The 25,151-nt window shown below is 39.5% G+C and overlaps 1 protein-coding gene and 1 long non-coding RNA gene across 2 annotated transcripts in view; one reads left to right on the top strand and one right to left on the bottom strand.

Annotated features, from left to right (window-relative positions):
* LOC139264541 (uncharacterized) overlaps positions 1 to 14,367 on the top strand; it is a 31,485-nt gene extending 17,118 nt beyond the window's left edge. The window contains exons 2-6 of the long non-coding RNA XR_011593369.1: positions 4,435 to 4,530; positions 9,865 to 9,979; positions 11,319 to 11,452; positions 12,913 to 13,061; positions 13,155 to 14,367. This is a non-coding gene — a long non-coding RNA (uncharacterized lncRNA). The remainder of the gene's footprint in view (positions 1 to 4,434; positions 4,531 to 9,864; positions 9,980 to 11,318; positions 11,453 to 12,912; positions 13,062 to 13,154) is intronic.
* The window catches only part of LOC139264540 (ATP-binding cassette sub-family A member 13-like), a 417,853-nt gene continuing 395,248 nt past the window's right edge, over positions 2,547 to 25,151 (bottom strand). The window contains exons 54-61 of the mRNA XM_070881155.1: positions 22,505 to 22,614; positions 21,238 to 21,388; positions 16,570 to 16,704; positions 14,417 to 14,520; positions 11,596 to 11,688; positions 10,678 to 10,783; positions 4,369 to 4,506; positions 2,547 to 2,873 (exon numbers count right to left, since the gene is read on the bottom strand). Of these exons, the coding sequence (XP_070737256.1) occupies positions 2,790 to 2,873; positions 4,369 to 4,506; positions 10,678 to 10,783; positions 11,596 to 11,688; positions 14,417 to 14,520; positions 16,570 to 16,704; positions 21,238 to 21,388; positions 22,505 to 22,614 (921 nt within the window). The 3' untranslated portion in view covers positions 2,547 to 2,789. The remainder of the gene's footprint in view (positions 2,874 to 4,368; positions 4,507 to 10,677; positions 10,784 to 11,595; positions 11,689 to 14,416; positions 14,521 to 16,569; positions 16,705 to 21,237; positions 21,389 to 22,504; positions 22,615 to 25,151) is intronic.

Raw genomic sequence — 25,151 nt, 5'->3', positions numbered from 1 at the left:
TGCATATGCCTGGCAGAGTTCCTGAGCTATCCATTAGGCTCAACAGAACTCTCAACAGTTGAGAGCTAGTGAAATATTTGTTTAAGGCCCAGTAAAGGCCCTATAAGCATTGCAAGCAAAGGTAATCGATCCAATACGGTGGAGTTTAGTGTTTAGGAGCATTTAAAACATTTGGACCTAGTCTTTTGCCCTGCTTATGTCTCCAATCCACCATCCGCTATGGTTTTCCTGGCTCCTGTTAGGTTGGTAACTCTGATGTTCCCTTACACATGTCGGCCATCTACCTCAAGTATTTAAATTGCCCTCCAAAGGGCAAAGGGATCCAAAGATGAAGAAGAATTTTACTCCACTGCATTTCCACCGGCAGAGTGGGATTCCCGGAATTTCAGACTCTGTGGCTCTATTTTTATTGTTCCTACTCCATTTTAATTCAGATTTCCTTTTAACCTGGACAATCTGCCGCACTTTTAAAATTTAAAATGACTCCGAATCTGATAGAGTATTTGCCATTTGCCAAATAGTATCAGACATTTGTAAACATTTTTTTAAACTTCAGAACAATTATTCTTGAGACTCAGGAAAATAACACATTTAAAGACGAATTTGTCTTCTTCAGAGACTGATCTATTTTTAAACCAATATTTATAATATATTAGAAACAATCTGATAAACTATTTAAACTTATTAATACAAGTTATTCTAAAATACAATTGTTTCTATTTAATATGTTGGTTGGGGTTAAGAATCTTAAGTGTGCGGGAGTGCTTCATCCATCTGTACCTACCCCACTGTCGATGAGAAGGTGCCTTGTGAAGGTAACTCCTTCTGGCCACAGCAATATCTCCTCTCCCTTGTCAAGCAGGTTAGACCTCAGTTATAGTGATAATTTGCTCACCTCTTATTTATTTCACTGAAAAAGTATCACATTTAACTTGGTGGATCGACAGTAATAGCTGAAGATTTATTATTTAAGGATCAAAGAGATTAATTTCAAATTAGTTTCAAAATGATCGGCCTTTATTGTATAATTTTCAAAAAATTGTATGGCAGGGAATCTATGAAACTGGAAGAAAATACATATACAATTATATAGTTTAAAATGTTCATTTTCAATATATTAATTTAGATCAATTTGATTGGTAAAATATTTTTAAATTAAATGAGCTCATTACAATTATACTGCAAAGTATCTATGCCACATGAAACTTTATCCAGAACAGCCAATGTCTTATCACTTCTTAATGTATTCAAACTCACCATGAGAAAGAACCATTGTGTCTCACATTATTGTAAGCAGATCAATGCCTCTGTGTCCAGTGTCCACATAGCTACACAAAAATTGTTTTAAGTCAACGGTGAGCTTGAAAGTCTATCAGCTAATAGAACAATTAACATACAGGAACCCATAGCAACCTGTTACTATCTATTTGTCAAAAAAGCTATTATTCAAACACCCTCAGTCAGACCTCAGACTTGCAAATCAGCTTTTCCAAAATACAGTTCCCAACCTTTGAAAATATCAGAAAATTTCACCCAGTTATATAACTGTTATATCAAGGGTCCTATTTAGTGCAGCTTTCAAATATTTCAATTTGTAATATCTTCAGAACAGGAAATGCTCAACTTCATCCCAAAAAGCATGACTTTGACAACACCATACCATAATTTGATTTCACCTTTAAACCACCCAAAAATTAGATAGTTTAATGCTGCGAATTTAAGGAAAATAGATCATTTTACACACACTATATTAGATAAAAAGGTTTGAATCTTATTTACCTTTTTGAAATCTTGATTACATTAACTTCCAGTATATGTTACACATAGTCAGAAAGAAATAAGTTACATGAATTAGAAGCTTTATCAGAGGAAATGCTCAGTTATATTGAAAACCACAATTCATTGTGACTGGCAACAGTACACAATGACATTACATTTTCTTTACAATAGCAAAATCAGACAGTCCTTTTGTTCTTTCCTCCCCTCCCTGCCTCTGCACCTGGTTAAAATCTGTTACATCTCTAACTTTTCCAGTTCTGACGAAGGGTCACAGATCTGAAACATTAACTTGGTTTCTCTCCACAGATGCTGCCTGGCCTGCTGAGTGTTTCCAGCATTTTCTATTTTTGTTTCATTTTCTTTAGGTTGACTGCACTAAAATTAGTCGCATTCCAAACGTGATTCTTTTAAGTATAATTATGATGGGTCTTTTCTTTTAGAAAAATACAAAGTCAATTTTCAGGCCCACAATTTAAGAAATATTAAACCACCAAGTCTCATGCTCATAATATCTATTTTTCAGATACTACATTGTTCTGAGTATCTCCCTTTTCTTTTCTGTGATTGTCCCAATCTTTGGAATAATAGATTTCTTGTGTATTGATCATGATATTCAATCAGAATGTAAAACTTTACACTATTTTAAGAGATACTGATGGGAAATTTATTAATAAATGTAAAGGCACAATCAATTTCAATAAATTTAGTATTTTCATTTTAAAAAGTTAAATTATTGCAAATTTGATTTAATGTAAATGTTATATAAAACAAATGCAGAAATGTAGAAAAACAGGAGTACCTTGAAAATTCATTAACCCATTTCTAGTGTAAGGCAAGTCTATGTTACAAAAGTCCTTCTAATGTGTACCTAATAAAATAATGTCTGAGGTATTTAACTCTCACCAAACCTGAGATCTAAAACATCACATGATAAATGTTATTACTGTCAAGACTGTATTCCATTATTAGCCCAATTTTTGTTGTGCTTCCTTGTACAATTCTTCAGTGAGCTATACAGATAGGTTTGTTCTGCCTTGTTCAACAGCGGTTTGGTCCAAAGTTTCCTCTAACTGGCGAGCAAAATTAATAAACACCTATTGAGTAAAACAGAAATCTGATTATATGTCAGGCAGGAATTGAACTATTGTTACTATATAATCAACAGTGTAAATGGAAAAAATACATAAATAAAGAATACCTAAGAGCAGGTCTATAAATACATGATGAATTTAATAGAATTTTCCTAAAATCTATATGAAATGATACTATGAAATTTAGCAAGTTTCCTTCAAGGACTCTGCCTGAAAAATGTATAGAACATAAGAACATAAGAAATAGGAGCAGGAGTAGGCCTTTTGGCCCCTCGAGCCTGCTCTGCCATTTAATAAGATCATGGTTGATCTGATTATAGCCTTCCTTAAAGTAACAGTGAGGGAGAACAAAGCACAGCTGAGTAAAGAAGAGAAAGGAGAGAGAAAGAGAAGCTTTGAGAAACCATCCCACATTTCTTATCAGCAGGATTGAGAAAATGACTACATTATTCCTGTGACATTAGTATTATTTTCAGCAGCATCATAGTCCATGAACTGAAACTCAGCTGGCCCAGGCAACAAGAATATCCTTGAACCTACTGCAGTCATTTAATTTTAATGGATGAAAAATCATGGCCTGCACATGTGCACGATTTTCCAATAGGCGCTGCCAGCAGATAAGGCTCTATGTGGGAGAGTACAATCAGAAAATGTATCCTTAGAGACTCAATAGATTTGTAAATACAATCTACATTTTGGCCTTCAAATGGATTCATATCTTTTTATCCGCAGTCATCACAATGTATCTTGATCTAACCAGTCCCTATTAAATACCACACTGATCTGACAGATGTGAGGTCAAAATTTTAAAAAATACAGAAATTAAACCAACTTAGATTTTAAAGGCTTCATTGGTTCAACACTTTGTACTGCTACTCTGATTCTCCATTAAGTACTGCCACTACCCAGTTAAAGAGCAAGTCCTGAAGTGTATGAGCTAGATGTAGAGCAGGATCATGTAGATAGATTTTTACAGTATCAAGATGACAGCGCCATCAAGATGACATTATATCTGTATGTAACTGTTGCAACCCCTACATTGCAAGCTGCGACAGCAGATGCAGATAATAACCGGGAAATGAGCCTGGAATTCTGTCAGTTGTATGTGTAATTAATTCTGCTATCCCCCAGCCAACCCTTGTAAAATAAGATTGGATATTCCATGCCTTCCACTGTTATATGTCAATGTAAGTACAAACTACTGACTGGACTTAGACTGGCATCAAAGGGAACTGACCAGTCCATGAGCACATCAAAACGAATGAGCATGGAATAAAATAATTGAAAAGGAATGCAAGAGAAAATGGGAAAAGATGTCATCTTGCTCAGTTTTTTCCTGTTTTGTGAACACAATACAACTGGGATTTTAGTGGCTAACAGTAATAATGCACAAGTATTAGTAAATTCTGAGGAAGCAATATTAGAACTGTTAGCAGATGATCTTTTTTGACCAGTTAATCAGTTGCTGACATCTACATATCAAATGTTTGTACCGTACCTGGTCTAGAGTGGCTTGGCATATGGAATAGTGTTTGATATTGAGTTCCTCTTTGTTGTTCTCTAGAAACTGGAACATCTTTGCTAAATCCCCTTCTTTCTGTGGCACCTGATACTCCAGAGCATATTGATGTTGTTCCTGGAGTAAAGGAATGCAGTAAAGGTGAATTACACAGATTATAATCTTGCATTGCAATATTCTTGTATTTCGTTTCAGATTACGAGTCTAGTCCTTTATTCTCCAGTAAGATGAAGGATCTGGGCCCCCCCCATTAATCACACCGGATTCTTTTTAAACACTCATCTCTTTTTTTTCTCTCCTTTTTCCTTCGTATGCTAGTTTTTAAAATAGACACATCTCCAGGACCTGATGGTTTTCACCCTAGGATATTAAAAGAAATAGGTGAGGAAATTGCAGATGCATCTTTCAAAGCTTTCCAAAGTTCTCCAGATTTGGGAATTGTGCCTTTGGTTGGGAAATTGCAAATGTCACTCCATTATTTAAGAAGGGAGAGAGGGAGAAACCAGATAACAACAAAACTGTCAGTTTAACATCAATCATGGAGAAGTTACTGGAATCCATCAGAGACAGACAGAATGCAAGGACAAGTATCAGATTATCAAAGATGGAGTTGTGAAGGGTAGGTCAACTAAGCTAGTTGAATTTTTCTGAGGAGATCACCAGCATGGTGCATAAGGGAGCATCTATGGATGTTGTCTGTATGGACTTCCAGAAGGCATTTGATAAGGTTCCATACAAGAGATTATAAGCAAAAATTAAAGCACAGAGAATTGGAGTTAACCTTATAACATGGGTTGGTAACTGATTGGGAAGCAGGGGAGAGAGTAGAGTAAAAGGGAACATACTCTGGTGGGATGTGACATGGGCTGTTACCCAGGGATCTGTACTGGGCCTCAGCTTTTCCCCATGTATATTAACAATTTGGATGAAGACATAGAGAGTTGTGTAGCCACGTGTAGCCAGGCAGATGGATTTAAATGTGGGATCTTATCGAAACGTATAAAATTATGAGGGGGCTTGACAAGGTGGATGCAGAGAGAATGTTTCCACTAATGGGGGAGACTAGAACTAGAAGGCACGATATTAGAATAAGGGGTCGCCCATTTAAAACAGAGATGAGGAGAAATTTCTTCTCTCAGAGGGTTGTAAATCTGTGGAATTTGCTGCCTCAGAGAGCTGTGGAAGCTGGGACATTGAATAAATTTAAGATAGAAATAGACAGTTTCTTAAACGATAAGGGGATAAGGGGTTATGGGGAGCGGGCAGGGAAGTGGAGCTGAGTCCATGATCAGATCAGCCATGATCTTATTGAATGGCGGAGCAGGCTCGAGTGGCCATATGGCCTACTCCTGCTCCTATTTCTTATGTTTTCTTATGTGTGCCGATAACACTAAGTAAGGAGGCACAGTACATTATGTAGATGGGAGCAGGAATTAACAATGGGACTTAGACTAAGTGACTGGGCAAAACTGGGGCTGATGGATTTAAATGTGGGATAGTGTGAGGTCATCGACTTGGGATCCGAGAAAGGCAAATTAATTTTGTCCAAAGGATGAGAGACTCGGAGCTGTGAAAGAGCAAAGGGATTTAGGTGTCCATGTACACAGATTGTTAAAAGCTCGTGCACAGGTACTGAGTGTAATCAAGAAGCCTAATGGAATAATGGCCTTTATCTCAAGCGGATTGGAATACAAAAGTAAGTAATTGATGTGTCAGCTGTACAGAGCCATGGTCAGACCCCAGCCGAAGTACTTGGAAGATATATTGGCTTTGGAGGAGATACAGTGCAGATTCACCAGAATGATACTTGGGCTTAAAGATGAGGACAGATTGCATAAATTTGGTTTGTATTCGCTTAAGTTTAGTAGGTTGAGGGATGATCTAATTGTGGTGTTCAAAATGACAAAGACATTGGATAGGATAGAGAAGGAGAAACTATATCCTCTCAGGAGTGAAATGAAACATTTTTTTTTACACAAAGGGCAATGGAAATCTAGAATTCTCGCCCCCAAATGGCGATGGTTACTGGGTCAATTGATAGATTTTTGTTATGTAATATCAGAGGATGTTGAAAAAAGACAGGTAAATGGTATTGAGGTACAGATCAGCCATTATCTAATTCAATGGCAGAACATGCTCAAGGGGCTGAATGGCCTACTCCTGTACCTATAATAATAAAGAATAACTGCCTAGAAATTTTGCATGGTCCAAATGAAAATTTTTTTTCCCAGGATGCCTTGCTCCTTAGTCCCCATCCTAGATCACAACAAAAAACAATGACAAATAAGAACACAAGAATTAGGAGCAGGAGTCGGACATTTGGCCCCTCGAGCCTGCTCTGCCATTCAATAAGATTGTGGCTGATCTTCTACCTCAATTCCACTTTCCTGCATTGTCCCCTTATCCGCTGATTCCTTCAATATTCAAAAATCTATTGATTTCCAGCTTGAATATACTCAATGACTGAGCCTCCACAGCCCTCTGAGATAGAGAAATCCAAAGATTCGCCACCCTCCGAGTGAAGAAGTTTCTCCTCATCTCAGTCGTCAATAGCTGACCTCTTATTCTGAGACTGTGACCCCTGGTTCTAGACTCCCCATCAGAGGAAACATCCTCCCTGTATCTAATCTGTCAAACCCTGTAAGAATTTAGTATCTTTAAATTAGATCAGCTCTCATTCTTCTAAACTCTAGAGAATATAGGCCGAGTCTACTCAATCTCTCCTCATAGGACAATCTCCCATCCCAGGAATCAGTCTGGTGAACCTTCATTGCACTCCCTCAATGGCAAGTATATCCTTCCTTAGGTAAGGAGCCCAAAACTGTACACAATACTCCAGTTGTGGTCTCACCAGGGCCCTATATAATTGCAATAAGATGTCTTTACTCTTATACTCAAATCTTCTTATAATAAAGGCCAACATACCATTTGCTTTCCCAATTGCTTGCTGTACCTGCACGTTAACTTTCAGTGTTTTGTGTACTAGGACACACATGACCCTCTGAACACCAACATTTCTCAATCTCTCACCATTTAAAAAATACTCTGCTTTTCTATTTTTCCAACCAAAGTGGATAACTTCACATTTCTCCACATTATATTCCACTTGCCATATTTTTGCCCACTTAGCCTGTCTATTCCCTTGAAGCTTCTTTGCATCCTCCTCAAAATTTACACTCCCACTTAGCTTTGTATCATCAGTAAATTTGGATATATTACATTTGGTCCCCTCATCCAAATGATTGATATAGATTGTGAATTTCTGGGGCCCAAGCACTGATCCTTGCGGCACCGCACTAGTTACAGCCTGCCAACCTGAAAATGACCCGTTTATTCCTACTCTCTGGTTTCTGTCCATTAACCAATCCTTAATCCATGCTAGTATATTATCCCCAATCCCATGAGTCCTAATTTTGTTTAATAACCTCTTGTGTGGCACCTTATCGAATGCCTTCTGAAAATCCAAATACACCACATCTACTGGTTCCCCTTTATCTATTCTATTAGTTACAACCTCAAAAAACTAACAGATTTGTCAAACATGATTTCCCTTTCATAAATTTGTGTTGGCTCCGCCCAATCCTGTTATTTTCTAGGTGCCCTGTTACTACATCTTTAATAATAGATTATAGCATTTTTCCTATGACTGATGTTTGGCTAACTAGTCTGTAGTTCCCGGTTTTCTCTCCCCCTCCTTTCTTGAATAACAGGGTTACATTAGCTACCTTCCAAATCGATGGAATTTTGAAAGATGACAACCAATGCATCCACTATCTCTATAGCCACCTCTTTGAAAACCCAAGGATGTAGGCCATCAGGTCCAGGGAATGTATCGGCTTTCTCCAGTACTATTTTTTTACTAATGCTAATTTCTTTCAGTTCCTCATTCTCGCGAGACCCTTGGTTCTCCACTATTTCCGGGAGGTTTTTTGCGTCTTCTTCCGTGAATTTCTTTGCCATTTCCTTATTCCCCATTATAATTTCACCTGTCTTAGCCTGTAAGGGACCCACATTTACTTTCGCTAATCTTTTCCTTTTTATATACCTGTAGAAGCTTTTATCATCTGTTTTTATGTCTCTCGCAAGTTTACTCTCATCTTTTATTTTCCATTTCTTTATCAATTTCTTGGTCCTCCTTTGCTGAATTCTAAAATCCTCCCAATCCTCAGACTTACTGCTCTTTTTGGCAACATTATAAGCTTCTTCCTTTGATGTATTACTATCTTTAACTTCACTTGTTTGCCATTCCTAACCCAGCCCTGCGCCTCAATCCCTTTTGCCATATGTAAAATATTGCCAACACATGCGTACTCCTTACGCCATACTACCACCTGAACAAAGAACTAATTTAAAAGTATTTTCCTCTCCACTCATCGGGTCAGACTTCCACCTGCTGTATGGAGCAATTTGAAACATTTCCACCCACTCCCTGTGTCACCTCCACTCGAAACTTCATTTAAAAAATCCAAGCCCACTTCTACTTTTCATTTCACTAATATGGTGTGGCAGAGCCATGTTGAATTTATTTATTTTACTTCATTAATAAAATTTAACTCAATCCTCTTTAATTAAATCTATTAATACATTTAATTCATACATTTATTGGAACGCTATTGGATTAAATATCCACAGCTGCTTTAATTAATACATTTATGCCCACACAAACTATTAAATGCTCAACTTCACTTAATACTTTTTTAATCAAATCTATTTAATTAAATTGTCACGACCACTTAATTTATCATATTTGAGGGCGGGGAAAAAAAAACAGTAAAATAGCTGCTGCTTTTATTTAATTTTTTATCAAACTTTCAGAACATTGCTCACTTGATCCAACTTGTCATTAGTAATGCATGGGAATGCCACCAGTATTTTACATTTTTTATATATAAACTACATTCTCCACATAGCTCAGTTGGTGAATGCACACTCTTGTGTGATACTGAATAAGATAGATAAAGAAAGTTCCAAGTTTAATCCCAGCTTGTTCTGGGTTAGCAGATCTGGTCCACTGCAATTGGCCTCCGCAGTGTAATCAGGTACTGGAACCAAGATATTTCCTATCCGTTAGCTGGGGAACATTAGGTCTAAGTGCCCCCAGCCTAAGGATAGGCTATATCCTAGTTTCACTGCCTGTTTGTTCTGCAGTAATCCCTATTGGAATGTGTGGAAGTGTGATATTCTTTGAGGAAACAATCGGATGTGACTGTAATAACCCACTGATCGATTAGCAAGAAAGCACTGACTCAGCTTACACATGAAAATAGGACACTTCAGCACACTCCCATGAGACTGTTACTAAACAGGTAATCTCAGCATCAGTGACATTCTTCATGAGGAATGGATGAAAAATAGAAAAAACTTTTAAAAATATTATAAATAAGAGTATAGCAACTCCTCATTAATACATTAAGCAGTAATATATTAATTCATAACAACAAGCAACAACTTGAATTTATTTATTTCCAATAATAGAAAGAAGCCAAAGACCATGATACGAGTCTCACGACATGACTAAGGATCAACAGTACACAAGTTGAACTACAGTTTCACCTGAACCCCTTCATCTATGCAACTGGTGCCAACTTTGGTAATCAATTTGTTGTTGTATTTTTCAAATCTGTTTGCAGTCAGCAAAACTGGGACATGTTAATGTTCTTTTGGGTGTACGGCCCCCTGGCCCATTTTAAATAACGCAGTTTTTCTCATTGAAAAGCCGTCTGCGCAGGAGGTCCCTAGAGTGGCAGTGTAGCTTGAAGGGAACATTGGACACTACGGGGCTGAAATTCAGACTCCCGAAAAGGCTTCACACTGCCAGAAAACGGCAGCCAAACGGCGGAGTCGAGTGGCCGCTGACTTGCGGTCGAACATCCACCGCCAGCGAAATTCACCTCAGGGGGAGTTTCCAGCGGTCCCCACTTGCGATCCGCTGCTGCCAGCCCCTCCGAAAAGTGTAATCAAGGCGTGCACCGCCGATCTCCCGCACCTCCATATAAATTCACCTGCGAAAAATGTTGTCCAGCCGCGTGGTGCCCCCAACAGCTTTTTCTGTCGGTGCACTATGTTTTCAGTGTGTGTGCGGCATTCATTCAAGGGGAGGGTGCACTGTCGCGGCCGCCATGTTTTTTTTTTGTCGGGCTGACAATTATGCCCCCGGATTTGGCCGGGCCGCCGACAGACCGCATGGCACCTCTTCTTGGGCCCCTACTTCTTTAAATCCATGATTTGATCTTACACAACCTTTTAAATTCACTTTCTATTGGTACATGGTCATTTTATATAAAATACCTTTAGGATTGTGCCTGGGAAGTGTGTCTGCAGCAGGTCTGTGAGCTGTACTGAGTCAGCTGAATGTCGGTTGAGGCCTACTTTAACTGAATGAACCGCACCAAGCCTAATCGATAAAGAAAATGATGGGTTATGCGAAACTGAAAGTAATCTATAAATTCAAAGTCTTCATTATTATTAAATGATCAGAAAAGTCTTCTTAAAAATTTAACATAATCAAACATTAAAATATGGCCCAGTTTCCTGAATCGTCGGTAGCAGCACTTCACGCTGCAAAAATGTCCCCTTGCCGATATCGGCAATGGCAATTTTCGCCGACGGTAAACTCCTTTGCACGTGGCAGATGAGCAAATCAGCGTGAATCTCGATTTTGGAATTTCCTTCAGTGGGACAAGCTATGGGACACAGTCAGCAAAAAAGTCATTCCTCAGAGTGAGGTGTGGGTGCAGAAGGTAACTGTGGCATGCTCTTTCTTCTCTGAATTAACTCAGTTAATTGTTGAATTGGTCAAAATCAGCTGGGGGCTGGGTGCCACCACTTAAAAAAAAATCTATATTTGCTGTTGATGAATTGGTTAAAATTAGCCAATACTTTTTTTAAAAGCTGTCGACCAATTTTTTTTTCCATTAATGTCTTAAAAGTTATATGTTAAGAGCAGGATCCCTCCTCGTGGTTGAGGAAGACAGCCTGCAACTTCAAAGAGGGACAGGCATGACATTCTTCTGTCTGAATGTGACCACTGTAGTTTCACAAAACATCCTGAAGATTTAAATTGGTAAGACAATTGCTTCCAGTTTACACTTACCATGAAAGAGAGAAACAGTTAATGCCTTATTGTTGTGAACATATGTTAAAAGGATGCGATGCACTTGAAAGCAGTTCAGCAAGGGTGGATCCCTAACTGGATGTGAAATGTACCTGTTTTTTATGTGCTTGGGAGAACCAATACATCTGAATTTCCCATTTACCATAATGGCTAGTCTTGTACACAAGGCCTCGCATTCCTCCATACTGAAGCAGAATAAAAAGAAGAGGGTTAGCATGAAAAAAGTCAAAGCAAAGCAACAAATCTAATGGAGACTACTGGTGACTTTTACTTCGTGCTTAGACTATATCTTACGTACGAGCGTTCATCTTTATTTGAGCTAGGCATTTTAGAAATTCTGCAAATGGTGACAACAATAGTGACAACACAGTACGAAGAAGACAGTGGGATTTAGTATCAGTAAATTACATATCCATTAAGTACCTAACAGGCCAATATTATTGCAGTAATTAGCCCAGAGGGGAACTCAGATCAGTGATGGTTCACTACTGAAACAATCAGTACATTATAACTCAACAACAAATATGTTATTGCAGTTCATTAATCCTATTGCTTTTAGTACAGCTTGACAAAAAATGAATTTATGTTAACTATGACAATATTCAGTGAATATATTCTAAGTTAATTTACTTAGCATTAAATGTGAAAATATGTTAGCTGAGTGTGTTTTTACTGCCAAACTAAAAAAACAGCAACTGTTTTGCCACAGAAAAACTAATCTTGAAAGGAAAGTGGAATAGGAAGCAAAGATGTGATTGGAGGTGTGATGACATTTTTGCACTGATTATGGAATCAGCCACTACTTTATTTATAATTAAATAAGGAAATTAAGATACAAATAAAAAGAGCTTGAAAAAGTTGGTGCTGCATGGTACATTGTCTGGTACAGCACAAATTTGGTGAGATAGTCAAAATGGTCATCTGGTGTCGTGCAGCACGGTAGTAAAATTGTTAAAATTCTTCTCGGACCTGAACTGGTTCAAAATCTCCTTCAGGATTCAGTGCTTCTTTGACCGGCCCTGTCCCAATTTGTCCAAAACTAAGCTGCAATGTAATATTTCTGAAACCTTAGAGAACTTCTTTATAGGCGACACAATGGTGATTCAATTCACACTGTTAACTGAAAATGAAAGCCAAGAGGCTTTGGAAAGCTTGTTTATTTTTTCAAAACTAGTAGAAACCTTCAGACTGTCCATAAAATTTTATTACACACATTTAAACTGTCAGCAGGAATACTGGAGCTTCTGATTGTATAACTAGTGTTTAGCAATCTCAAAGCAGATTATAGTACTGGGCAAAGAGGGATGCTAAGTTAAACACCTACACAGCAAGTCACTACGCACTGCAATGCAATCTGCCAGGGGAGAGTGGCCTAATCGTTTTTTGTTACGTTTTAATTCTCATTACAGATATCAATGTTGGGGAAAGGACACTTTTTGGCACTTTTATCACCAAGTGTCAGATTCAAATGCCACCAGATCAGGCTAAATACAGATGATTAGATACAGAGAAGGACTCTCTCAACCTCCAACTTCAGAAGAGTACTCCGACTATACTGGTAATTTTTCCATTCCCCATACCAGCCAATTTGGTGCTAAATTATGCTGAATTGTATTACATCTCCAATATTACTTTTAAATTTCCTCTACAGGTATAACCTGGACATATGGAGAAGGACTATAGGGAGGGAAGCCATTCCATCAGCTCCTTGCCATCCAATGCCATTTATGGGATTTCCTGCTGGGAGCGATGTGGAGTACACAATACATCCACTCAAATATGGGCAGGCATGTTGTAATTAGATACAAATGTGTCACTTGATGTATTTCCAATCATTCATGTCACTGGGCACAAAGAACACCATGGATTCAAGGATTCCAGGGTTTCTGCCGGCCATTGAAAAGTTAAACTGCTCCATTGTAGAATGATTAATTGCTCTAGACAAGGCAAGTGCTATGCTGCAGTAGACGTTACAGTAATTTATGTCCCTCCCATCTGATTACATTGGAAGTGCCACTGGGGCATATCCTAATTACCCTGATACCAGGAAATTGTCTTAGGTCTTGAGCACAAACTTATACGTAGCTTGTTAAGTACTATAAATCATTATAAAATTAACAGAAAAAAAGAGCACTAGAATAATTACTTTTGTTCTAGCTATGAGGGTAGATTTTTTTTTGAGTCCTCACGCATAACCTCAAGCTGCATTGGAGAGTCATAAGCCCACTGCCTTAATTTTTTTAATGCACAATTGCAGTGTGCGAGGGTGCAGAAAATCTACCCTATAACATTAACTCTTATGGTGAGAGGAAACTGCTATGTTCCTATTTCCGCACAGTAGGTAATGATGGAACATTCCAACTACTGGTTATTAATGAGATGATTTGAATAAAATCTTCTTTGTACACTTAAAGTGGTCAGCAAGAGAAGCTGAAGGCTATCTGCTCTCAGTCTTTATAGAAAATTCTTCATGACCCAAAATTATTGTCAGGCTTCACCAAGAATGCCCTGATGATTTAATGTAGCAACACAAACAAATTTTATTCAGTAGTGTTTTAGGCATCAAGCACTCAAAATGTGCTTCAAGACTTTTACATCAGTGAGACAAAGGTTTTAACAAATTATTCTCCTGGAATATATGAACTATATCTCAGGGAGACTAGAGAGATAAGGGAAGAAATCTGATGCAATGAAGGTTGTTTTGAAGACGTTTCCACAGATATTCCCCATAGTCAGTCAAGTTTTTCCCCAAAAGTCACCTAAGCCACAAGCAAAAAGCATTTGTTTTGCAATCCTACTACTAATAACCCAACATTATCTCTCTGGATTCTTGACACTGAAATAAATACAATATTGCTGTTGTTTTCACAGTTGCAGTAATTGCCTCATATGCCAAAAGTCATGTTGATGTACCTGTGTGATGTTAGGACTGCAGCACACCCAGCCTCCACTTCACTCATGATTGTGTTCCAGAGATAACGTTTAGATTCAGGATCCATTCCTGAACTCGGCTCATCCTAAATATAAAGAACCACACACCAAAACATCAGCCTCAGAAGTTGAGTTTGCACTGATCATACAATGACAGTTGATGTATTTAAACTTTAGTATCCTTTTGTATCCAGTCATCTGTTTAATTTCAAGATTAGTTTTATCAATCTTTCATAGGAACATAGGAACAGATCTTCTCTCTATTAATGTGATCCACTCATTGCACATGCCGTTTTACACCCAGATTCATGTTCCCCTCCCTCTCAGCACTATAATAGGGTTCCCCTTGTCCTCACTTTCCACCCCAATAACCTTCACATTCTACAGATCATCCTCCGCCATTTCCGCCACCTCCAGTGTATTCCCACCACCAATCACATCTTCTCCTCCCCTCTCAGCATTCTGAAAAGACCGTTCCCTCCACAACACCCTGGTCCACGCCACAATCACCCTCAACACTCTGCCCCTTCCCGTGGCACCTTCCCCTGCAAGCACAGGAGATGCAACACCTGCCCTTTAACTTGCTTTTTTCCCACCATCCAGGTCCCCAAACACTCCTTCCAGGTGAAACAGCGATTTTCTTGTACTTCTTTCAATTTAATATACTGTGTTCGCTGCTCACCATTTTGCGGAACATCTCCGTTCAAGCCTTCTGGTCACCTGTCATTTTAATTCTCTGGGCCATTCCCACTCTGATCTCTCCGTCCTCGGCCTCCTACACTGTTCCAATGAAGCTCAACGTAAGCTCGAGAAACAGCACCTCACCTTAAGATTAGGCACTTTACAGCCTTCCAGACTCAACATTAAGTTCAACAATTTCAGACCATAACCTCTGCCCCCATTTTTTCACATGACAGCTGTTGATTCTGCTATTCCCATTTACACCCTATCTAGGTTCATCTTTTGTTCCTTAACTTGCCCCATTACCATCTCCTTTTGCTTTGCACCATCATCCCTTTTGTTTTTTAATCTGTCCTGCCTTTCACGCCATCATAGATCTTCTCTTTTGTTCATTCCTCCCCTTCCCTCTTTTCCTGCCTCTGCACTTGTTTACAACCTGTTATATCTCTAACTTTTTTCAGTTCTGACAAAAGATCATTGACCTGAAACGTTAACTCTGTTTCTCTCGCTACAGATACTGCCTCACCTGCTGAGTATTTCCAGCATTTTCTGTTTTTATTTCATGCTGCAATCTCTAAGTAATAAATCTTTTGAATCCCCTCCAGTAGCCCACAGAAATTCTGGAATCCTTGAATCCATGGTCTTCCCTGTGCCCAATAACACACTGCTCTCAGTTAGACAATTGTTCCTTAGGCTACCTGTGCACCTATTCACAATGAACTGACCTCACCAAATAATGCAAAGTCAGCTCATTTAAATATTCTAGTGGCAGACTTAGCATATGAAATGTTGAGAGCATAACAGGATGAAAGGTGGGAATATCAGCTATGGAAGGCTTGCTGTCTGCCCATACACTGCCATCATTTTCTATTACAGAATGCTTCAAGACACAATAACTCTTTCAGTACATTGGTCTTTGGAGGCTAAAAATGATGATCAAGAACTAAGGGTGGTACTATTAGACATTACAGGAAATATTTACATTTTTATGTGACACCTTCCATGAATCACTGCATGCTCCCCAGGCACTCCGGCTGCATTTTGGGGAGGGTCTCTAATTTGAATGATATTTAGATCCTTGATGAGCCTTGTGCACACTTGATAAACAAGCTCCCAGCACCTTAACTGCTTCCTGCACACATTTCCAGTGCTCAGTGTAATGGGCTGATGCAGTCTTCAAACCTCTGTTCCATAATATGGGTCTATGGCACCTGAAACACCACATTATTCACCCTAATTTTGTATGGTCCTCAGATTGCCTCATAGCCATGTGCATATCATCATAATATATCCATATTAATTTAGACAAGTTGCAGGATTTTGAAGGATTAATGTAGACACCAATCAAATACCTTCTACACTACATGTATTTGAAAAACTGTAAAAGACTAGTTGCAAACAAGATCAATGAATTGCTTATTGAGAAGCGGGTATTTTTAGGCCACAGATCTCACCAGTAAAAGTACTTGAGGTCTGCCAATCAGTGCCAGTGCTGTTGCGAGCTTTCTCTTTGTGCCACCGCTGTATGTTTTCACTACTTCATTGACATGTGAGGTCAGGTACAGGCGATGAGCAAGATCATGAATATGCTACAATGACCAACAAAGAACAAAACTTTATGATAGTCACAACTGGAACATATACTATTGTCTCTAATATGTCAAAAATGAAATATGTTAATGGACTGAAAGACAAGGCCCACACAAACTCAACTAGCTTGACGAGGCTGAACGAGGTTATATCTTTTATATGAATCAGCAATTTTCTGTCTTGTACCAGTGATTCAAGCTGGAACAAACAAAAAAATAAACAGAGAGAAGTGCCAGCTTTTATTGGCAGTACCAGCTTCAACAATTGGTTCAGATCTGGCAACAGGCTCAATGGGTTGGGGTCACCTCAGGCTTCAGCCAAGTTAGGTCTCTCATTTCTACCTATAATATATTACAATACAATCACTCTTTTAGAGCCTCAATACTGTAATGAGAGTGATTCAACTTTATTCCCCTTTCATATTGAAGGTTTCAGAAATTACATGAAGAACCCTAATGCTTTGCAGGAAGAACACAATTGTTAATAATATTTCCTAAGTGGCAATAAAAGATAAAGATGCTTATGTCCCAAAGAACAACGAAGGATGTGTATTGGGTTAGCAGGGAAAGAGCAAGATACATTTTCTGTTAGAGATTTGAACCACAATCCAATTCACACAATGATAAGACAGATGCAATTAAAAAATATTGGATCAATCTTACTACACAATGAACAAATTTAATAGAGTGGACTAAAATGGCTTATTAATTGCTGGAAAAGCTGTGAACAAGTGGGAATGAATCTTTACATTTTTTAGTCGTGTGATTTACTCAAAGACTTCTGAGGATTAGTGCAAAAGTCTGACAGAGACAGCACCAATCCATAAAGCAGGAGAGAGAACAGGCTGCCTGTGTATGCTTCCTTGTGAGGACATAGGAAAAAAGGGTCTTTGTGAGAATTGGTTAGGAAATATGTGACCTCAATTTGGTTCAAAAATAAGCCTTTGTCATATAAAATGGACTGAGGACTTCTCCATATGGCCATTCAGCAGGAGGAACGATTCAACAAAGCAAATTGTTTTCAACCAGTCCTCTTCCAACCCCTGCCCCTTACCCTCATAGAAAACAGGTGGGGGACAGTTAAAAAGGAGTGGGAGACTTACCCATTCCTTTCCCACCCCAATCTGACCACGTGCAATTTTAAATTGCAGGCGGCAAGGACACCCACACTAGTAATGGCTCATCGCCAGACAAAACCTGCCAGAAATAGCAGCCGGGAGCAAAAATAGGCCCAGCAAAGTTCATTTTTTACATTTTGTAAAGTTTCCTTATAGACCAAGAAAGCAGGATCTCTCCTGCCCTGGGATTTCTCCCGTAGCTCCCAACTGGGATTCCCCTCCTAGAGCAGTCACCTTGCATCAGGGTCTCTAGCAGTAGCCTCCTGCTGTATAATTTTAATGGCTGGACAGCTGCTTCCTGCTAATTTCCCGGACGTTTTGGTCGGCAAGCAGCATGCTAATGAGGCCCGTTCTGCCCGGGAGTTAAAACCAAGGCCTGCATGTCTAACAGATCAACCTGGGACCTTTCTGATTTCTATGCAGGTAAAAATGTTACTAAATTAATTTACTTGTATTGCTTTGGGATATTAATTTTGCCTGTACAGTAAAATGCAAGTTAGGTTTCATTACATTTAAGTATATTCACTCTGGTAATTCTTGACAGTGCAAAGCTATTAAGAAACACCATCTACATGAAACACATCCACTTAAGTAGTTTCATGCATGTCAGGTCCATGAAACACAACCACTTAAACAGATTATGACACCATACAGCAACCTATTTGAGGATTAATTAGCTATAATCCTCTCATACCTCTTCATACAAAGAATTAATGACACAGCATTAAGTCGGTAGGTTTCTGCACTTTCACTATCACTGTCCAAACTGGGAATTTAATGGAAATGATTCCTCACAATTTGAATTAATGTTTCCCACATTACAATAGTTACTACACCCCTAAAGTGCTTTGAGACATCTGGTGGTCGTGAAAGGTGCTATATAAATGCAAGTCTTTCATTTATTGCACAAAATAGACATAAGTACACTAGTTACCCTTTAAAATTAGTATGTAACGACTCATCAACTGCCACTTTGCAAAATGTCATTTAATGACATCAGCTAATTTGTTAGCACAATAGATCCTGAACTGGACCAGACCAATGGATCTTAATGGTCCCTCAGGCACCAGTCAATTGACAAATCTGATAGTGAGCTTCATATAGCAACTCTATCCATAAGTGGGTCAATAATTAGTTTTTTTTAAATTGTACTTTTGCATCAGATTAAAGCTCTAATGGAGCTTAATGACTAAATATATGTAGTATAGAAGGAGAGCAAGTTTGGCCCTATTATTAAAGTTGATGGAAGTTGACTTCATTGTTTTGATTTAATAATGTGGTTGGTGTTGGGCATAACAGTAAATGTTTGGGAAGCTAAAGGGCAGTGAAAACAACACCAGTGTAGACTATGATGTACCAGGAGTTAAAAATTGAATGTAAAGAATGCAATGTCAAGATACACCAGGTGATTACATAAGAACATACGAAATAGGAACAGGAGTAGGCCATACGGCCCCTCGAGTCTGCTCCGCCATTCAATAAGATCATGGCTGATCTGATCATGGCTGATCTGATCATGGATTCAGCTCCACTTCCCTGCCCGCTCCCCATAACCCCTTATCCTTTTTATTCAATGTCCCAGCTTCCACAGCTCTCTGAGGCAGTGAATTCCATAGATTTACAACCCTCTGAGAAAAGAAATTTCTCCTCATCTCAGTTTTAAATGGTTGGCCCCTTATTCTAAGATCATGGCCTCTAGTTTAAGTCTCCCCCATCAGTGGAAACATCCTCTCTGCACCCACCTTGTCAAGCCCTCTCATAATCCTATAGGTTTCGATAAGATCACCTCTAATTCTTCTGAATTCCAATGAGTAGAGGCCCAACCCACTCAACCTTTCCTCATAAGTCAACCTCCTCATCTCCGGAATCAATCTAGTGAACCTTCTCTGAACTGCCTCCAAAGCAAGTATATCCTTTCGTAAATATGGAAATCAAAACTGCATGCAGTATTCCAGGTGTGGCCTCACCAATACCCTGTATAGCTGTTGCAAGACTTCCCTGCTTTTATACTCCATCCCCTTTGCAATAAAGGCCAAGGTTCCATTGGCCTTACTGATCACTTGCTGTACCTGCATACTATCCTTTTGTGTTTCATGCACAAGTACCCCCAGGTCCTGCTGTACTGCAGCACTTTGCAATCTTTCTCCATTTTAAGAACAACTTGCTCTTTGATTTTTTTTCTGCCAAAGTGCACGACCTCGCACTTTGCAACATTATACTCCATCTGCAAAATTTTTGCCCTCTCACTTAACCTGTCTATGTCCTTTTGCAGATTTTTTGTGTCCTCCTCACACATTGCTTTTCCTCCCACCTTTGTATCATCAGCAAACTTGGCTACATTACACTCAGTCCCTTCTTCCAAGTCGCTAATATAGATTGTAAATAGTTGAGGTCCCTGCACTGATCCCTGCGGCACTCCATTGCCAACCAGAGAATGAACCATTTATCCCGACTCTCTGGTTTCTGTTAGTTAGCCAATCCTCTAGCCATGCTAATATATTACCCCCAACCCCGTGAACTTTTATCTTGTGCAGTTAACGTTTATGTGGCACGTTGTCAAATGACTTCTGGAAGTCCAAATACACCACCTCCACTGGTTCCCCTTTATCCACCTGTTTGTTACATCCTCAAAGAATTCCAGCAAATTAGTCAAACACGACTTCCCCTTCATAAATCCATGCTGACTCTGCCTGACCAAATTTTGGTTTTCCAAATGTCCTGCTACTGCTTCTTTAATAATGGACTCCAACATTTTCCCAACCACAGATGTTAGGCTAACTGGTCTATAGTTTCCTTCCTATTTGTCTGCCTCCTTTTTTTAAATAGGGGCGTTACATTTGCAGTTTTCCAATCTGCTGAGATTCTTTGACCTGAGAAGATAGAGGATTGACCAGGAAAGAGCATGATCCAGGGCTAAAAACAAAGAAAGTAATGTCACAAAAATAACCTTTCAGTTCCCTAGAAACTGTCTTGTCAGTCCTCCAACAATTCAGCTTTGGATGCTTCCCAACCCATCTGGATCTCACATTATGTTTTGTAGATTCTCCACTTTCTTTTGCATGAATATGTGTAAATGTTGTCAGTGGACATGGACATTGCTGCGAATAGTTTTAATGCTACTTCAGCATTCAGCTTCCCCAGCTATTCATGACATCATCAAGCTCAATTCTGCAGACTCAATCCAACTGATATACTTTGGCCACATAAGTAAGTTAGTTCGTGCTCACTTCTAGCATCCTCGTGGTTTCAGATTGAAGGGAATAAACATACTTAAGACCATCTATTCACATACCAGGAAAGAGCAGGGAAATGGTATTAGAGTGGAAAGTTCCAGTGAAGAGCTAGTATGAAAACAAGTGCAATAAGCTAAATGGACATAATTTCTATGAATATAGAGGCATTTACTGTGACTCACTTTCTTGATCATCTCCTCAGGCATTCCACGGATTCTAGAGTAGTAGTACAGGTGCTCCCAGCCAGTCAAGTAGTCATCCAAGGCATCATACTGGGGACAGTATCCAATCAGAGTCCCATCAATATCGGTATTCATGATGTCTTGTTCAGACCTAGTTATAAAAGTAGTGAACATGTTCATACTGATTACACTGTACATAGAAAAAAGCATCATGCACTCACGTTTGCAGCTGATTAACAGCATGGATTTGGCCAAAACCCAAAACATAAGTTTTGGAAGCAATGCAGGCACCATAATCAAGGGAAAACTTACACAGAATAAGTCTCTACTTGAGTTATGCTATGAAGAAAAGAAGAAACTAATCTGTAGTAATCTGGTAACAACGAGAGGTTGCATGTTAAATTCCAAATGCAATTATCCGAATTAGGTATGCTTTCCTCGTACTTAATTAGGAAACATTAATTAGTACATTTTAGAAAGGAAAAAATAATTCAGCCACAGACACCTATCCTGTCTCACAGCATGCCTTGTGTTGGTTAGATTTGGGGCAAGGTTGACAGCTGCATTAGAGCTGTCTCTGGCACAATGCATAAAAATGTTATTTTTGGGAAGTAAATGCATATGCCAGTGCCAGGTATCAGCACTATGAAAGGGAATACTTCTCTAAAACACTCACAGCACAAAGCACTGCCTAGTCAAAGGTACAGGTTAGCCAGATACAGAGTAAAACCTTGTCTATTCTGTGCCAGTAATGTGTCTTAACCCCCAAACTCAGAAGAGCACTCCTGAATGTACAATTACAATCTATGAGTAAGAGAGCTAATTAACTGCAAAACTCTTTTGTGCCCTTTGAGCTCACTAAGAATTAATTCAAGTTTAACTAATTCTATTTCGTTCAGGACCTTTAAAGCTAGGAGAAAGGACGCTCTCATTGCACAGGTTTAAGGACAATGAGCTAACACACTGCACCACTCAGTTGCTCGTTGTATTCTGACTAAAAGAACGCAAATGGAGGAAGAATGGAAAGCTGCAGAAATGGGGATACAAAGCTAATTAAAAAGGAATAATATGAAAAAAATTATTTTTGAAAAGTGTAAACAAAACTGCTTCTCTTGTCTTCAATGGATTAATCAGAAAATTAATCATTAGTGATAGGTCATCTAGGAGCAGAAAAGGTTCAGTGAATCAACATGAACAATAGTCATCTAGTTTAAGGCAAGATCATCCCAGGCCCAGAGACTGAAAAACTGACAGGCCACATAATTACCCTGCAGCGGTCTTGATAATTGCATGTCCTGAAGATGGTCCTATGTCTCCTGTTAGCATCTTGAATGTGGTAGTTTTCCCAGCCCCATTCACGCCCAGGAGTCCAAAACACTATACACAAAAAGAAATGACTGGAATTTAAAATGGAGAAGTACTGGTGCGTAGAATTCAGATATAAATAGTGAAGGTCTACATGCACATTTCATTCTACTCATGAATCTATGATGTATGTGGTTATGTCCAAGCTCCAGATCATTTCCCTGTCTTCCTCATGAGGCAGGACTACAAGTCCTGGTTACCAGCTCTTATGTTTTTTCCTTCAGGCAACCTGCTGAAGTGTCTAGATCTCATTTATCAGGGGAAGACTCCAGGAAACAATCTCTGTTACCATCTTAAAATTCTAGGCCATGCAAAGAGTATACAGCAGAGATAGGGCCTACATGATATGGAAGTTCTTGGCACTGTCTTTCACTATATGTTGACAGATCTTCTCTACATATACAGACCTTGAATAACTGTTTCTCCAAATGTGATTAAAAATCAAACAAGAAGTCAGGAGGGTAGGTGATAAAGACAACTTACAGAATAGAACATTTGGGAGAGGGATGCTTGTCTGTATATAGTCACCCAGAACTAGAATTGGGATCATGTGGGCACACATTGCTCCAGTGTGACCTCATGACACTTTCAAAAGGATTATTTAAAAAAAGATTAACTCGGGTGAATTCCAACTGTGTAATATAAGGGAGAACATGTTAACATGTTCCTTTGAAATTCTTCTGACCTCTATTTCAATGAAGACATTGGGCTAGAAGCTTAGAAACATAGAAAATAGGTGCAGGAGCAGGCTATTCAGTCCTTCTAGCCTGCACCGCCATTCAATGAGTTCATGGCTAAACATGCAACTTCAGTACCCCCTTCCTGCTTTCACGCCATACCCCTTGATCCCCGGAGTAGTAAGGACTTCATCTAACTCCCTTTTGAATATATTTAGTGAATTGGCCTCAACTACTTTCTGTGGTAGAGAATTCCACAGGTTCACCACTCTCTGGGTGAAGAAGTTTCTCCTCATCTCGGTCCTAAATGGCTTACCCCTTATACTTAGACTGTGACCCCTGGTTCTGGACTTCCCCAACATTGGGAACATTCTTCCTGCATCCAACCTGTCCAAACCCGTCAGAATTTTAAACGTTTCTATGAGGTCCCCTCTCACTCTTCTGAACTCCAGTGAATACAAGCCCAGTTGATCCAGTCTTTCTTGATAGGTCAGTCCCACCATCCCGGGAATCAATCTGGTGAATCTTCGCTGCACTCCCTCAATAGCAAGAATGTCCTTCCTCAAGTTAGGAGACCAAAACTGTACACAATACTCCAGGTGTGGCCTCACCAAGGCCCTGTACAACTGTAGCAACACCTCCCTGCCCCTGTACTCAAATCCTCTCGCTATGAAGGCCAACATGCCATTTGCTTTCTTAACCGCCTGCTGTACCTGCATGCCAACCTTCAATGACTGATGTACCATGACACCCAGGTCTCGTTGCACCTTCCCTTTTCCTAATCTGTCACCATTCAGATAATAGTCTGTCTTTCTGTTTTTACCACCAAAGTGGATAACCTCACATTTATCCACATTATACTTCATCTGCCATGCATTTACCCACTCACCTAACCTATCCAAATCACTCTGCAGCCTCATAGCATCCTCCTCGCAGCTCACACTGCCACCCAACTTAGTGTCATCCGTAAATTTGGAGATACTACATTTAATCCCCTCGTCTAAATCATTAATGTACAGTGTAAATAGCTGGGGCCCCAGCACAGAACCTTGCGGTACCCCTCTAGTCACTGCCTGCCATTCTGAAAAGTACCCATTTACTCCTACTCTTTGCTTGTCTTTTTTGCATGCCTAACGTCCACTTTACCGCTGAAATGACATATAACGCCCATATATCGCCCATTTTGGCACAGAATGGAAACTGGCGGGCACTTTCCGGAAACTTATCGTTGAGCATTACTTTCCCCATGTGCTTAACGGCGATAAAATATATTACCGTCTGCCCACTTTATTTTGGTGGAATCAGCTGAATGGACGATTTCAACGTTCATTATATCGCCCAGCGTTACTTTCCGCACGGATTTAACGCCGAGATTCAATATTAACACCCGCTCACTTTTTTTTGTTGTAAAAAGCATATTTACTGAAACTAGCGGCCATGAGATCGCCCATCGTCAATTTCACCACCTCGCACACATATCGCCCACAATATCGCTCACCCAAATAAACGCCCAGAAAAAGTGGAACTAACCGGAACTAATCACAGCGTTATGGACGCCATGTTCCAGATCACATGTCGCAGCCTTTAAAAGGCTGCTGTGCTTCAACCTTGGTGGAGTTCGGATGTACTCTGCAGGTCGTTGATGTGAACATCTGTAAAAACATCTTGACCATACTGTGACCGATTCCTTGTTTGTCACGAATCGATGGAAAACAGAGAGCTACTGCAATGGGGCGTGTCCTTTCTCACTCTCTCTTGGTGACCAAATACATGCAGCAGACTCGACATCGGCGAGGAAATGCTCCACTGCATTATGTGCCCAATGTAAGATGTGAAAGACAGATGAGGAGGACCAGACGTTACACCCCCCCG

Source organism: Pristiophorus japonicus, chromosome 5 (genome assembly GCF_044704955.1).
Source record: "Pristiophorus japonicus isolate sPriJap1 chromosome 5, sPriJap1.hap1, whole genome shotgun sequence".
In the NCBI taxonomy this organism is placed as follows: domain Eukaryota; kingdom Metazoa; phylum Chordata; class Chondrichthyes; family Pristiophoridae; genus Pristiophorus; species Pristiophorus japonicus.
Note: the sequence above shows the minus strand (reverse complement) of the source record. Positions and strands in the feature narration are given on the sequence as shown.